This window comes from Podarcis raffonei, chromosome 3, assembly GCF_027172205.1.
Source record: "Podarcis raffonei isolate rPodRaf1 chromosome 3, rPodRaf1.pri, whole genome shotgun sequence".
In the NCBI taxonomy this organism is placed as follows: domain Eukaryota; kingdom Metazoa; phylum Chordata; class Lepidosauria; order Squamata; family Lacertidae; genus Podarcis; species Podarcis raffonei.
The window spans coordinates 88,303,898-88,321,355 of record NC_070604.1 but is presented as its reverse complement, the minus strand read 5'-3'; the positions used below and the strand labels follow the sequence as shown (position 1 = coordinate 88,321,355).

Genomic DNA, 17,458 nt, shown 5'->3' with positions numbered 1-17,458 from the left:
CTGATTTTATGTTAATGTGTTATACATTTTATGTTAGCCACTTTTAGTCCGGTTTTAGCCGGGTAGGGTGGCGTATAAATAAAAATTATTATTATTATTATTATTATTATTATTATTATTATTATTATTATTATTTATTATTATTATTATTTCACACACCTTTATGAAAGTGTCAGTCTCTTTCAGTTCTGATAATGCGGTCAAAGATTTCAGATTTTTGTTGAATAAATGAAGACATCTAAAGAACAGAATATACCATAATAGGTTTCCAGTCAAGGAACAAAACCAGTTCTAGTTGTGATTTGAATGAAAATTGAACAAGAGTTGCATTTTCTTAGTATTTCACACATTTAATTTTGTTTCAGTGCTATGGTATATTCGGCTTTTTTGAATATTTGTGTTTCAAATTTGAAACAACCCACATCTGTATATCTAGTATAATGCTTTTGTTTCGCTTCCTAGAGTGACATCTAGTGGCATTTTAGGCCATTTTATCTGCCCATCGTTACAGAGAAAATCATTTCCCCAATGTTTCCATGAGTTCAGAACAACAGCATTGGCATCACTTAGCCCTGAGGGTTATTTTTGGAATTCTGAGACTAAAAAGTGGTTGATCAGATGATGTTTGTTAAGAGCATAGATTTTCCATTAGTCCTGGAACAAGATTTTGGTACCAGCTCTGGATGAGTACCTCAAAAACATTCCATGAATATTTGCCTAGGGGACCATTTAAATTTCTTTTGAGAGATTTAAATCTTTTGGGGTTCACATTTCTTTAATGCCATGGCAAATGAATTTATTGGCAGGGATTCTGCAAAAACAGCAACATAAGGGAAAATAAATAGGCATAGAAAGTAAATTTTGTTCATTAAAACTATTGCTAGTGTATCAACCCTGAGTCTAAAATACTTCTTCATGATCATGCCATAAGCTGATGCGTCCAAGCGAAGCGGCATGGAAATAACTGAGAATTTGTCATAGCAAGCATGCTATCAAATAATTTTGGTTTACATTTATAAATTTGAGAACAGGTTACAAAACTCTGTTTTCTCACTTTATGTGTTTTAATTGCTTTAATCAACAAGTATTAGAACAAATTTTATACCAACAAATGTAGTTAAGACATTTTACATTATGTTAAGGAGTATGGTATTTTTAAGCTTTGGAGACACTGAGAATCTTAGCTATACTCCCTGCAATGCAGGAATATGCAGCTATATGATACAGGGATCAAACCTGCAACCTTGGCATTATCAGAACCACACACTAACCAAGTAAGCTGTCCATTTAATTCGACAAAAGATTTTTGCATGCTTCACTCGGATGCAAATTTAGAATGAACCTGATTGTATGCATGTGGATTTATAACAAGTGTACAACTCAGATAAATTTGAGGGACACATTTACAATTTTACTATTCCAAGAGGACTGTCTTCTTCTTCTTCTTCTTCTTCATCATCATCTTCATCTTCATCTTCTTCTTCTTCTTCGGCAATCACTCTTAGCCTAGTAAGATTGTCCTCCATAAACACAGTTTTAACAATGAGTCCATAAGTGACTGTGGAGGCCAATTCTGGATCTACATGTCCTTCCACAGTGGGGACATTGGTCCAAGAGGACTGTATTACTTTGTTAGCCTTGGGGAAAGCATTTAGCTTAGGCGTCTCTCTTTAACCCTTTCATCTTTGCACATCATATTGTATGTAGCCGCCCAGAGTGGCTGGGGAAACCCAGCCAGATGAGCAGGGTATAATAATAATAATTTATTTCTAAACCCTTTTTCTGTTGAACTTTCCTCCAGTGTGGTGTAGTGGTTAAGAGCAGTGGACTCGTAATCTGGGGAACCGGGTTCGCGTCTCCGCTCCTCCACATGCAGCTGCTAGGTGACCTTGGGCTAGTCACACTTCTCTGAAGTCTCAACCTCACCTCACAGAGTGTTTGTTGTGGGGGAGGAAGGGCAAGGAGATTGTTAGCCTCTTTGAGACTCCTTAGGGTAGTCATAAAGCGGGATATCAAATCCAAACTCTTCTTCACTACACATAGTGGTCTACTCTTCTGTGCTCTTCTCCTCACTTCTATAAGTCAGTATTCTTATTGATACCCCCTCTTTTTCTGTTTCCTTAGGCGTAGGCATCTCCTTTGACCTGTTTCTTTTATCACCTTTTACTCTATGCACCCATACCTCCCCTTTTCCAGTTTCAATTTCTGATTGACCCCTCTGCATTCCCTTGTCTTCACTTCACCTCCCACTCCACACATCTTCACACTTATCCCCCAAATGATTCCTCCCTCCTTTCCTTTCCTCACCCACAGGTTTCTCTGCATTCCATGTTAAGTATTTTCCTCTCTACACCCAGTAGGGAACACACACACACACACTCTCTCTCTTCATTGTCTTTGATCTGGACCCCTTTCTTTAATAGGTCTTCCCCTTTTCTCTGTGCCTTGTAAGACAACTTCTCTATGCACTGTGTATCTGTCTGTCTGACTGTCTGTATCTCTCTCCCTCTGCACTGCCCTCTCTCAGACCTCGTTTTTGTGAACAGCATATAAAGCAGGAAACCCTTGTCTGAATGGTAATGCTTCACTTCAGGTAAATGTTTCATTGAACAGGAAATGTCACAGATGTAGAAATCCGCATATCAAGGAGAAGGATAGGCAACGGCCCTTTCCTCTGACATATAGTTTTTTTAAAAACATGGAAAATCATTCAGCCATGCAAGCCCTCACCTGCAGTCTGAAGTAGTACTGCCCAGTAGTTTGTCATGTTTTCTGCTGTTTCCGAGAGCTAGGTCTGTTACCAGCTCTCTTTCTGCTTCAACATCCATAGATCACTTTTGACCCCCTGTTATGACTCCTTCCCCCTCTTCACTCCCATAGGTCTCTCTTTGCGTCTATGTTACCTTTTTTCTATTTCCCCACTACATCTCTTTTCCTTCTCCTATTGTCTTTATGATCTGTTTCTGCATCCCATCCTTGTTAACATGAAAAGCAATTTGAATGATGCGAGTAACCTGGAGAAACTGATGCTGCTCCCTCCATAAGACGGAAGGACCAGTTCAGACATAGTGATGTGGGCATTCTCTCATCCATACTCCATTTTTGATGGGCTTGACCATGCCTTAGAGGTTTACGTAATTATGTGGGGAAAGGCCACGAACAATAGGTATTTGGAATTCTCTCATGGGATCGCAAGAGACTGGAATGAGGCCACAGTCAACCTGAAGAATTTATGTTGTGCTGGTCAGTTTTATAGTATCTTTGAAGTTAAAATTCAGTGAAGCTAAACTTCACTTTATCGGCATAGTATTCTCTAAGTAAATATCCTTTACACTTGGTGACTGGCCAAGTACTAAGAATGTTGCTGCTGTAGCACTTGAGAAACAGTTATGATAAAATCTAATAACTATGTTGTGGTTTTTTATTCAGGCGTAAATGAAAACCAGAATAGAAAAGCAACAGCTCAGGAATCTTATAACTCTGGACTCCGAGATCTTAGGTCTATCCATAATAGCCCTAATCTAGAGAAAGTGAGGCACTTCCCAAATTGTGATTTCCCAAATATAGCCCTAAAAGTGTCTCCACATAAACAGGAGATGGTTTGGGGGAAAGCATGTTTTTGTTGCAACCATGGTGTTACTTTTGAAAGAAGGGGAGTTAAAATAATATTTTTGATAAGAAATTAATAAGAAAAGATGGAAAGCTATCAGAAGGACTCTAGGGAAGAGTGGTTTTGATAACCATTATATGGCAATTTAAAAGCCTGAGCACCAAGAAAATGGATGGCTAACAGAAAAACAAATGTCTTATGAAAAGAGAGAGAGAGAGAAACAATAGAAACAAAAACAATTCAGTTACCAAAAAAATGAGGACTTATGAGAATAAAATGAGACAATATAATATGAAAAATAAGTCTGTATTTCTATATTTACCCAGAGGTTTACCCAGAATTAAGTCTAATCCCATGACTTATTTCTGAGTACACATGCTTAGAAAAGCACTGCATAGAAGAGTAAGAAATAATAACATTTATTATATTATTGTTACTTAATATTTCAGGTTTTTATAATAAAGCATTAACGAAATCCAACTCTCTTTGATTGGGGATTTTTAGATTTTTTTCAAGAATGCCCATTTAATTTATTATTCCCCTTTCAAGGGATGTTATGCTAAAAATTCATGGATGAAATATATCGAGTTTTAGTAAGATTTTTAAAAATAGGATGACAGCAAAATGGTCAAAGGCCTGGAAACGATGCCTTATGAGGAACGGCTAAGGGAGCTGGGCATGTTTAGCCTGGAGAAGAGGAGGTTAAGCGGTGATATGATAGCCATGTTCAAATATATAAAAGGATGTCACATAGAGGAGGGAGAAAGGTTGTTTTCTGCTGCTCCAGAGAAGCGGACACGGAGCAATGGATCCAAACTACAAGAAAGAAGATTCCACCTAAACATTAGGAAGAACTTCCTGACAGTAAGAGCTGTTTGACAGTGGAATTTGCTGCCAAGGAGTGTGGTGGAGTCTCCTTCTTTGGAGGTCTTTAAGCAAAGGCTTGACAACCATATGTCAGGAGTGCTCTGATGGTGTTTCCTGCTTGGCAGGGGGTTGGACTCGATGGCCCTTGTGGTCTCTTCCAACTCTATGATTCTATGAAAAAAAAAGCACTGCAATTTAATAAACTTGCAGGCAGGTTTGTCAAGATTTTCTCCTTAAGCCTGCAGGTGGGGTCTGAAATAGTGTCATCTTGCTATTCATTTAGATTTGGAGACATTTGAGTTCCCTTTTTTTTTTTTTTACTTCATTCTCGTAAATTGTTCAAACAGCTTAGGATACGTTGATTACAGAAATTATCTTTCTTCTCTTGGACTTGGGATGCATGCTATTAATGCTTGTATATTAAGTCCATAAACTGTATGTTCCCAAGGGCTAATTCACATATTCATGATTTCATGGATTCATATTTCATGGATTCATATTTCATGATTTGTATCTGATGAATAGGCAAAGTGCATGCAATGAAAAAATATTGTGTTTGAGATAGTCAAGAGAAATGAAATCAACATACTTGATTATTATGATCACAAATTGAGGACAACACAGAATGTTATATTTACCAGGTGAAGAACATGTACAGTATATATGCATTCAGTCTACATAGGTTGACATTATAGCTTTTCTGGACTGCAGTTGTTGTGGTGGACCTGTTGTATATAATGCCAAGCAATTCTAGAATAAATATGCCAACATCTTTTTTTAGAGCTCTATTTTCTGGGTTGTTGTTTTTCATTTTGAAATAAAAGCTGGTATTAATTCAGCATTTTATAAGCAGTTTTATGTCTCATGTTTATTTTGAAGTTTAGCAGAACAAGGAAAGAAAAAGATTTTGGGGGCAAGGTTTATTTTCCTACCTTTTAGGCATAAGAGCATGGATGCAAATCTTCATGATGTATCAGCAGTACTAATTCATCTCATATTTACTCAGGCATCGTTGAAATTTTATGCTGAGTCATTGGTTTTTTAAGTTCAGGGAAATTTCATTTAATGGAGCACTTAACTGGCAACTTCTCACCTTCCTTATACAGGTTTTCTCCTGCTGAAAATGCTATTCTGGATCATTGTCTTGTAAAGTGAATAGCCAGCCATTTTTAATTGTTGTTTACAAACAAAGACTAAAATTTATAACTTCCTAAAATATATGTAATCTAATATTTATTTAAGAAGAAGCCCAAATCCAAAATTAATAATTTGAATGTCAAAATATAGCTTTTTATTAAATCTCCAAAACTGGTTAAAGGTTAATCAGAAAACAGTGTGGCATCATTCATTTTTGCTTTATTAATTAATTAACAAAGGAATGTGCATTGCACACCTTACATCGCCTGTGGGACCTCCAGGGCAGCTAGCAATAAATGGTATCATCAGATTTTGAAACAATGAAAAGCTTCGCAATTGCCCAGTTTGAACACAACTCTGAGCTAAGCCATGGTGTAGTAGAAAAGAGTAAATATATGCAAGTTCCCAGAACAAAGATTGTAGCTTGTGCACACATCCCCTGATTCTGCTGCACTACCTGGGGCTAAGTCATGTTTTGGCTTAGTGCTACATCTGAACCTAGACTTATGGTTTGTCTCCTGCAGAGAAACCAATAACAACCTTGTGGTTTGTTTTCTCATCATTGACAGGCTGTTTTAGGTTCTGCTACTCCACTCCTGCGACAGATTTAGTCCAGAAAGAGACGCAGAGATAGCGACAATGCTACTTGCTATGCCTGTATCCCCAAGACAAGTAATAGCCTTTTCGGAATCTTGCTGGATATAAATACTTTCAAGGCAGCCTATAGTCAGTCCATTGTCTGAACAATGGGTTATTTAGCTTACTCTACTGACACCTTGCTTGAAAACTGTGCTGATTTCCTCCCTGATGCAAGCAGGATTACATCCTAGCTTATTTTCCTACTTTGTTAACTGGCATTAAGCCAATGTTCCCAGATTCAAATGCAGTGATGAACTCTGGTGTGATGCATGCCAGAATTTTGCACCAAAGCGATGACACTTTCTCCAGGCTTCATAAACAAGGGTTTATGAAACCTTGATGGTTTTCCAAAATGGGTCAGTGTAAGTTCAGATGTGATTTTGTGACTGCTCATCTTTCTTGGGACAAAATGGACTGTAACGTCGTGGCTTCCAAAGTACAGATTTGAAACATCCTGGCCGCTTATCAAAATCATAGGGAAGGTTCACCTGCTTGTTCTCAGAGACATTCAAACTGCAACACACTTTCTGGGAAGTTTCTGTGTCACTGTGGAAGCATGAACACTACACTCTTTTGAACTCTAGAAGAACTCAGATTCCTTTGTGTTTATGATATTGCACTGAGCCATGGCTGCCTACATGAACCCAGCATGCTGGATGGTTTCTAGCTCAGCTGTTTGAAATAATTCACCTAGTTAAAAAGTGTCTTGGAAACAGGGACAGCTATTATGATCCAAAAAAAACCCCCTATATTGTTGCTCTGCTTTGCTTTCAGTGGAAGTGAAACTCCTTCAGAAAGTACTGCATTAAAGATCTAGGGAAACAACTATCAGCACTTCTGTAAGTAAGTGGGATTTTTCAGGATTGAGCCTGTCAAAGTGCATGTTTGGCATTAGCTTGTGAGAAGCAAAAGTGAAGGCTGACTTGCCAAGCATGTTCCTAGTTTTGCATTGTCTTGTTAACCCAGTGCGATTTTGAGTTTAGGAACAAGTTTCCACATATTCACTTTGGCTAGGTCTTTGGTTTTTAATGCCTTTTGGAACAGCACTATAAAATTGTCATCTCTGTGCTTTGTTCAGATCTCTTCCAGCAGAGCTTCTATTGCAGCTAATATTGTTACTAAATTTGTCTCACTTTTCTCATTCTTCTTCTATCTGGAAACCATCTGCAAGTCACTGAACTTAGTTCTAATAATGTCGCAAAGAATGCATCGCTTAATTCAAAACCTTTGCCTTTCATCAAGGATGTTAGGATTCTAGCAGCACTAAGCAACCCGAACTTCCAAGTCCTTGTACCAGAGCAGCCCGTCTGTTAATTCCTCCTGTTCCATTGAACCACTTTCATCTTTGCTGCCTATGTGTGGTTGAAGGGGGACTCCATTTAATATAATGCAGCTGACAACTACAAATTCACTTTTGGCAGGCAGTGCCTGGATATGTTCTGTCTCCACATGCATGGTTATTGCTCCAGATTGGGTATTTGGCTCTTGAACCTTTCCAATTTGAATTGTCTGAAATATATAGTGTCAGTTGCATGAACTCTACAAATGTATGCAACTCACTAGCAATAACCGATGCACTAGGGGTGGGTGGGTTTCAAATGTACTTTCTAGAGTTGCCAGGTGTTCACCTGGAGATGGTGCTTATCTGATAAGAGGCCACCCACATTCAGACAAGTACAGACCTAGTCGACCTAAGAGAAATGTTTGCCAATTTGTAGAAGAACTATGTTCATAACTGAACAGGCCTTTTTTTCCAGCTACAGCTTGCCAGAACTCAGTTCCAGCACCTCTCAGGTGAGCGCCTTTGCCATTATAAGAGAACAAGGGAGGTGCTTATGGTGAGTTCTGGCACCTCCTTTTCTAGAATAATAGCACTGACTATGACTTAGCTCTACTATGTGATGTCATACTCAAGAATGTACATTTTTCCTCATCATGAACTCACTTGCTCCATCTTATCTTCTTTGTTCGGATTCTTTTAATTTGATTTTTATTCTTTCACTTTTTCGTATGCATTTGTATAAATATTTTCTGTATTATAAAATAACAATAAAAATTCTGCCTTAAAGTATGTGCTATATTTTGAGAATGTTTAAGTAGTTTGAAGGATCATAAGTGTAGGATCTGTAGATATAGCATGTATATCTACCATTTCTCAGATATACTATTTTTTAAAATGTCTAGACTGCTTCACAACATAAAGCCATCGAAGAGGTGTACATGATAAAAACAGAATAAAGTACAGAAGTACCAGCTCTAAAAAATAAAACTACTTCAATCAACTCTAGAACTACCCATACAAACTCTTAAAAAAGAAATAAATTCATCAGATATAAAAAATATAAAATTTCCCCTTATAACCAGCTCTGGTGCAGATTTTATCTCTGCTAATTTTTGTTTATAACCTCTTTCACAGTTAATATGCTTGTAAAGCAGCTGTTTCTTTTGATGTATCACCTGCGTACCAGGTAAACAGCTGGCCAGAAATGCTGCTATCATACCACGTAACAGATTATTTCAAGCTGCTGCAAAACCACCCATTTTAAGAGAAACTGACTCTGAATGTCCACCTGTGGCTCATTAACCAACTCTTGGGGATCGATCAAAGGGATTTAAAAAATCTGGAGATTATAGGCATCAATCAAATCAGCTGGGGAAGTATGTAGTTCTCTACATATGACCCCCCCCCCTTAGTTCTGCTTGACTTATCTACTATATTGTTTCTTTGTTATGCAGTGATTTGAGTGTCTCTTTTGGATGTGGAAAAACCCAGGTTCCAGTCTCCTAGCTATGAAGCTCAGTGGGTGGCCTTAAGCACATCCTCAACTTTCAGCTAATGTACCTCACAGAGAGATGTTGTAAGGTTAAAAAGATGCCCTGAACAAATAACTATGGTGTGCTTCCCAAATGTATAGAGCACTATTATTATCTTCATTCCATTATATTTTAAGTGGATGCTATCTAACCATCACCATTTCAGAGACATACACAGAGACACAAGACGTTTGTGCCATGCAGTCAGAATGTTATACCGTATTTTTCGCACTATAGGACGCACTTTTCCCCCTCCAAAAATGAAGGGGAAATGTGTGTGCGTCCTATGGTGCGAATGCAGGCTTTCGCTGAAGCCTGGAGAGCAAGAGGGGTCGGTGCGCACCGACCCCTCTCGCTCTCCAGGCTTCTGGAGAGCCCCACCACCAGCCCCACAAGCTCGGGGGACAGCGGGGAGGTGGAACGCCGCCATCCCGCTGTCCCCCGACTTGGCTAGAAGGCTGGCGGGGGGAGAAGCCTGCTCCTCCCTGTCGCCAGCCCCGCAAACTCAGGAGACAGCGGGAGAGGCGCAGCGCGCCATCCCGCTGTCCCCCGACTTGGCTTGAAGGCTGGCGGGGGGGAGAAGCCGGCTCCTCCCCGTCGCCAGCCCCGCAAACTTGGGGGACAGCGGGAGAGGCGCAGCGCGCCCTTCCCGCTGTCCCCCGACTTGGCTTAAAGGCTGGCGGGGGGGAGAAGCCTGCTCCTCCCCGTCGCCAGCCCCGCAAACTCGGGGGACAGCGGGAGAGGCGCAGCGCGCCCTTCCCGCTGTCCCCCGACTTGGCTAGAAGGCTGGCGGGGGGGGAGAAGCCGGCTCCTCCCCGTCGCCAGCCCCGCAAACTCGGGGGACAGCGGGAGAGGCGCAGCACGCCCTTCCCGCTGTCCCCCGACTTGGCTAGAATGCTGGCGGGGGGGAGAAGCCGGTTCCTCCCCGTCGCCAGCCCCGCAAACTCGGGGGACAGCGGGAGAGGCGCAGCGCACCCTTCCTGCTGTCCCCCGACTTGGCTAGAAGGCTGGCGACGGGGAGAAGCCTGCTCCTCCCCGTCGCCAGCCCCGCAAACTCGGGGGACAGCGGGAGAGGCGCAGCGCGCCATCCCGCTGTCTCCCGACATGGTTTGGAGGCTGGCGGAGGGCTTCCTCCTCCCCCAGCCCCGCAAGCTCCCAGAGCGATGCCAAAGCTGCTCGCAGCTTCGGCATGGCTCTGGGTCCCGTTCTGGGGGAGGGGGAAGCTCGGGCTTCCCCCGCCCCAGCCCCGCGCCTGGCAGGGGGGGGGATAAATTTTTTCCCCTTTATTTCCCCCCCCCCAAATCTAGGTGCGTCCTATGGACCGGTGCGTCCTATCGTGCGAAAAATACGGTATATTTTCTTTTTTTAAAAAAAATCATGGAAGCAAACAATGACAAATTTGTAAAATAGTAAGTTAAACTAAATAATACATTAAAATAATAAAGTCAACACAAAAAATAAAGCAGCAGACAAAACATACAAGCTGAGAATTCTGTAGTATTATCACTAACAGGAATGAGACTTTTACATTTACCTTTACCTACCTATAAGCATATTGTATCCCTGGCTGTGAATTTATCAGGCCAAACTCAATAGGCAAAGTTGTATATATATATATTTTTTTTAAATAGATTTTTATTGGTTTTTTCCACACATAATACAAGACGATACAACACAATACAAGACATACAAACATATAAACACGTATAATTTCTTAACCTTTCATTTCTTAAGCCTTCTTTCAGCGACTTCCCCATACCTCCCCTTTCTGCATCCCTGTTATCAATTTTTTCAGCATCCCCTAATTTCAATATAATACTTTCTTTCGATCTTATTTCTCATATCCAATTACTAATTACTGCAATTCTTTTTTGCATTACCCAAGACATTTTAGCATTCATTAATTTTACAACAGTTCTTGAGATAAATTTTAAACTTCTTCCAATCTTCTTCCACCGTCTCTTTCCCTTGGTCACGGATTCTGCCGGTCATCTCAGCCAGTCCCATATAGTCTATTACCTTAGTCTGCCATTCTTCCAGTGTGGGTAGTTCTTGTGTCTTCCAATACTTCGCTAATAGTACTCTTGCTGCTGTTGTGGCGTACATAAAAAACGTCCTATCTTTCCTTGACACCAATTGGCCTACCATGCCCAGGAGAAAGGCTTCTGGTTTCTTCACAAACGTGCATTTAAGCACCTTTTTCATTTCATTATAAATCATTTCCCAGAATACCTTGATCCTTGGGCACGTCCACCAAAGGTGGTAGAAAGTACCTTCAGTTTCCTTACATTTCCAGCATTTATTATCGGGCATGTGATAAATTTTTGCAAGCTTGACTGGGGTCATGTACCACCTGTAAATCATTTTCATAATGTTCTCTCTCAAGGCATTACATGCCGTAAACTTTATACCGGTGGTCCATAACTGTTCCCAGTCAGCAAACATAATGTTATGACCAATATCTTGCGCCCATTTAATCATAGCTGATTTAACCGTCTCATCCTGTGTATTCCATTTCAACAGCAGGTTATACATTCTTGACAAGTTCTTAGTATTGGGTTCCAATAGCTCTGATTCTAATTTTGACCTCTCCACCTGGAAGCCCATTTTCCTGTCCTGTTTGAAGACTTCATTTATCTGATAATAATGAAGCCAGTCTCTTACTTTTGACTTCAGTTTCTCATAGCTCTGCAATTTCACTTTTCCCTCCTCCTGTTCTATAATTTCCCAATACTTTGGCCATTTGGATTCCATATTAAGTTTTTTCACTTCCTTAGCCTCCATTGGTGACAACCACCTGGGGGTTTTATTTTCCAACAAATCTTTATATCGAGTCCAAACCTTATACAATGCTTTCCTAACAATATGGTTCTTGAAACCTTGATGAATTTTTACCTTGTCGTACCATATATATGCATGCCAGCCAAATCTGTTGTTAAACCCTTCCAAATCCAAAATGTCTGTGTCTTCAGGCAAAGTTGTATATAAATGTACTACTTATTGAGTGGGGCCGTGAGTGGCGCTGTGGTCTAAACCACTGAGCCTCTTGGGCTTGCCTATCAGAAAGTCAGCAGTTTGAATCCCCACGACGGGGTTAGCTCCTGTTGCTCGGTCCCAGCTCCTGCCAGCCTAGCAGTTCGAAAGCACGCCAAAAAAGTGCAAGTAGATAAATAGGTACCACTCTGGTAGGAAGGTAAATGGCGTTTCCATGTGCTGCTCTGGTTTCGGTGTTACGTTGCTCCAGAAGCGGCTTAGTCATGCTAGCCACATGACCCAGAAAACTGCGGACAAACGCCAGCTCCCTCGGCCTGTAAAGCGAGATGAGCGCCGCAACCGCAGAGTCGTCTGCAACTGGACTTAACTGTCAGGGGTCCTTTTCCTTTACCTCCCCCCCTTTTTTTACTACTTATTGATAGTTTTACTGTTTGCTTCTTTCATGTAAGTTCCTCATAGTACCAAAAGGCATTCTAGATGTTTTTAGTCCTGTCCGACCGATAATTTGGCAAACATGTAGAATTGAAGCCCTGTAGATCATGACATCTTCTTGGCTTTTAGCCAAACATTTGGACTAAAGTACTTTCAGTGAAATTATTATAAATTATTTGATTTCTTTTTTGATTAAGCTGCTGAGTTTTGTAAGTAAAGATTAATGGTTTTAGCTGCAACACTGACATGCCAAAAGTGGTCATTATTGCCCTGGTGTTCCAGCCAGAATTTCATTCCCTGAAGCTAGGTACACTCCTTTAGCCTAGTAGCAGGTTTACTTATAATTTAATTCCTTGTTAAACCAGTGCAGTGGTACCTTGGTTCTCAAATGCCTTGGTACTCAAACAACTTGGAACCCAAACACTACAAACCTGGAAGTAAGTGTTTCGATTTGCTAACTTTTTTCAGAAGCCAAACATGCTCCGTTTTGAGTGTTACACTTCTCATTTGAGTATCACACTTCCGTTTTGAGTGTTATGCTGAGGTCTGTCGGTTTTTGCTGCTTACCGTATTTTTTGCACCATAACACTCACTTTTTTCCTCCTAAAAAGTAAGGGGAAATGTCTGTGCGTGTTATGGAGGGAATGCCTACGGGTGGCATGCCTACGGATTTTCCTGCTCTAAAAACTATGTGCGTGTTATGGTCGAGTGCGTGTTATAGAGCGAAAAATACGGTATTTTGCATTTTTGCGGCTCTTTTTGTTTTGTTTTTGTGACTGTGTGGAACCGAGTTCAGCTACTGACTAACTGTGTGACTACAGTACATTGTTTATTGCTTTCATTTTATGGATCAATGGTCTCGTTAGATAGTAAAAATCATGTTAAATTGCTGTTTTAGGGGTTGTTTTTAAAAGTCTAGAATGGATTAATCCATTTTGCATTACTTTCTATGGAAAAGCACACCTTGGTTTTGGAATACTTTGGTTTTGGAAAGGACTTCCAGAACAGATTAAGTTTGAGAACCAAGGTACCTCTGTAATTGAGATGGAAGCCAAACTAAATCATTTTTCTTCTTTTCCCTTTAGCTTAATATACCAAACATGTTATCTTGAAAATCTTAGTACCACCATCATCACAGAGGTGTCTGTGGAGGGGATATATTGATTGAAAATGTATTGTATTATATCTGTATTGTAACTTTTGAATATATTTTTTTGAATAAAAATAAATAAATAAATCTTGAACAATTTGCTCTAATATTAGAATGAGAAACTAATATTAGAATGAGAAACTATTGGTTTTTGAGTTCTTTAAACTATTAAATTTTTGGTGGTAAAGCTGTTCAACAGTGGAACAGTCTCCCTCAGGAGGTGGTGGACTCTCCTTCATTGGAGGTTTTTTGAGCAGAGATTGGATGGCCATCTGTCATGGAAGCTGTATATGAGATTGCTACACTGTAGGAGGTTGGATTAGATGACCCTTGGGGTCCCTTTCCAACTCTACAATTCTATGATTCTTTGATCATTTTCTTTCACAGTTGAGATTAGTTGCTTTAAGCACCCGCCCTTTTATAATATCAACAGCATACAGTTAAAAATAACAGTATCAAAGCACCGCAAATCACATCACAACCCAACTGCAGATATAACCAAGGGTGATCTTTATCTGCCTTCTAGAGACCTGCAACAGGGAGCTCAGTAAATCCTCTTTAGAGGGGAAATTCCAGAGGTTGTGTGCAACAGCAGTGAATAGAACACAAAGCTATGCCAGCCCTTCAAATATCAACAAATGGCAGAGTTCATCTGTGTGAAGATACTCCAGATGAGCATACAATTGGGAAGCAAGAAGAGTGCAAGACAGACTAGATGGGGCAAATACAAGAGCCTAGAAATGGTCTCAGCTGAGGAGCTATCAGGGAACCCATTGGAAGATATAGTGATCCCAATTATCTAGCAGATTGGTTGGTGGAAAGGTAGGGAGATACTGCTGGATATCAGTTCCTGGTGATTTTCCCCATCTTCCTCTTCTCTGGGACAAGCAGCATTGCCAAGATGGTGTTTTTAACTCCAGCTAATTCTCAAACAGTGAAGGCAGGGCTGGGAAATGACACCTCTGACAATATCCTGGAGGTCATAGGTACCCCTCAGAGTGCCGCATCTTCAAAGCTTGCACTAAGGCCTACAATACCAAGAACCAAACTATTTGTTACTTTAAATGTATGATCAAATGCAACATATCTGGTTTTTAAGCATGGAAGGGGTGGAATTAAGGTTTGGATCATAGTGTGGAAGGAGGCGAGGCTACCCTTTTCTGTTAGGACTGCAACTCTCCTCATGCTGTAGTCACGATCCTGACTCTCCACCTACTGCTATTTTCCTTTTAAGAAACAATACATTCAGTGTGATTGTGAATTTAATTTAACATGTAGTTTTGGCCCCTTCAGGCATATTTTTACCTAGAAGTGAGATGCTAATCTTGCACTGAGGTAAATCCAGAAGGGAGAAAACAGTTTAAATTCACAAAAGATAAACTGCTGTAGCAAGATTGGAATCTATTTCTTTGACAGAAACCGGGCTCTCTGGGTAAAAAAAGTTGTGTATGATACTTCTTTCTGTCAGACATATAAAGCGATTATCATTCCAGCGTATAAACATTTTCTTAGCTCTACATTTTACAACTGTTAACACTCATTATATCTTGCAGCTGTTGTCAGTCCTCGACAAATGAATGAGCCTGACCCAATAGAAGAGGCACTTCGGACACAAATTGAACAGGAGAAGAAAAGGTTGTTTTAGATTATCACATTTTAAAAACTTTTACTTACATATGTGTGTTTTCAAACACATTAAAACCAGCATTTAAAAAATCTGAAACACAATTCTAATTCTTTCTTTTTTTAAAAACTACATTAAAACATCCCACCCACACTAGCTACATAAACCATTGTTCAACAGTGATACTAACTATATATTGTTCAACTGTAGGGAATGGATGCAGCCTTGTGACCACCCTGTGAAGAGTGGTATACAAATTTAATATTAAATAAATAAATTACAGCTGCTTAACTAATCAGTCAGTCCTTTGAGCTTTAACAAAATCCTCTTTCCCCCAGTCTGGTCCAGTAACATTTAGCGAAGGAATTCCATTTATCACCACACCCCTAGTTTTGTTGGCAAGGTGCTTGGCGGCCCATGGCAATGTGGCTTATATGAAATCCTTTGTGGGGATTGAGAGGATGTGTGGAACCTTTGATTATCTGGGGCAGTTTTTGGCCCCTTTTCCATCCCTCCCTTCTGTTTTTCACTCCACTCTTTTTATCTGTGTCTTAAATTCATTGAGTGTGGTCCGGACATCTAAAGGAGCTCTGAGAGAACAGAAAATAATTTGAATGGGACACAGTTTTATGGGAAAGGGTTAGATGCGTACAGGAAGATTTCATCTATTCTGAACCAAATGTTCTGGAATACAATTTCCTTTATTGTATTGTTACATTTCAATTTTTCATAACTGTAAATAAAATAACAATTATCAATTTTGCTTATAAATTGGTGAACTTGGTCTCACACCCACCCCACCATCTGGCAAACAACAGGTCGGTCTCTCCAGCTTGCAATCTGTGGGATGGGGTGAGGAATGGGAGGAGTGAATTTGGTGCAGCCCTGCACAATAATTAAGCGTGTTTCTTTCCAGAAGCTTCTGCATTATTATTCTATAGTGAATTTTACTTATTTTCCCTTTCTGCAGTTACAAAACAATGTTTACACACTTGAAAGGAATGAAGATAGAGATTGAGCACTTGCAGCTACTTATGGAAAAAGCCAAGGTGAAGTTGCAAAAAGACTTTGAAATTTGGTGGTCTGAGGAGGCAAGAAACTTGCAGGTATCTCCAATATTTAAAATTTGTCTTATACTTGTTAGAGACGAACATGGTTGAAATTATCTAAATGGGACTGTATTTAAGGCAGTATTTCTCCAATCTTACACATTCATACATACATACATGTGTATGTGCACAGGAGGAGCTCAAAATTAAGCCGCTGATTAATATAATAGGAGACTTTAATTGCATAGATTTTAACCTGTGTAAAATTCTAAGTCCCTTAAGTCACTCAGATCAGGCAATGCCTATTGATCCATTTTGAATGCCTGAAACCTGACCTTTGACATTTTAAAACCAACCTTCAACACTTTATTGTAAGGCACCAGGAATTTCTGACTTCAGTGCTAGGATGGACGAGTGGATAGAAAGAAGGGTGCTACAGAAGTAGACAACTGGTGTGGAAGATTAGAATTGTAGAGTAGGGTTTTTTAAAAGCATTTAGCATTTAATTTTAATGGAGTAGGGGCGAACCCACTGTTTTCCACATTTGACTTTTGCATCCTACCTGTGTGATGTTTCTTTTGGCCCAGGACGAAAAGCCACTTCTGCAAAATTCAACCAGTGTAGTAAAGATTCCTCCCTCGCTTCTTGAAGCCCAACCACATTCATACGGTACCAGGTAAGATGGTTATCTGTTTGAAAATATGCAACATATAATTGTCTTCTTTATAGTCCCCTCATATTTTAGTGTCACTTAGGATTTTAATAGCTCATGTCGAACTCATACACATATGGATGTCTATGTGAAATGGAGCTGCACTTTGGAGATACTGTATAGCCACGCCAATATATAATAATGAGTTGAGTTCCATTCTATGCTGTGAATCTATGTTGTGGGTTCAAACAATGAGATTGTAGAGATGGAAAACAGATGGAAGAAGTGCAAGGAGTACTACTTGTAGCAGGAGCCGTGTACCATACTTTTCTGTGTATAAGACGATTTTTTTTACCTTAAACAATGCTTAAAAATGGGGGTCATCTTATACATGGGTAGTGCAGAGGGGGGATGGTGGAAATGATTTCTGTCTTGAATAGTAGATTGTCACTGGCATTAATGTGGGTGATAGGCTGCTGCGCCAATGTCC

General features: G+C 40.1%; 1 protein-coding gene across 4 annotated transcripts in view; it reads left to right on the top strand.

Moving 5' to 3' along the window:
* KIF6 (kinesin family member 6) overlaps window positions 1-17,458 on the top strand; it is a 157,021-nt gene that overhangs the window by 119,813 nt on the left and 19,750 nt on the right. For all 4 annotated transcript variants that reach the window (XR_008329668.1, XR_008329667.1, XM_053382935.1 and 1 more), the window contains 3 exons: window positions 15,197-15,278; window positions 16,238-16,373; window positions 16,904-16,992. Coding sequence is in view for 2 of the 4 variants with exons in the window: in XM_053382935.1 (XP_053238910.1) it covers window positions 15,197-15,278; window positions 16,238-16,373; window positions 16,904-16,992 (307 nt within the window). In the remaining 2 variants the exon portion in view is untranslated. The remainder of the gene's footprint in view (window positions 1-15,196; window positions 15,279-16,237; window positions 16,374-16,903; window positions 16,993-17,458) is intronic.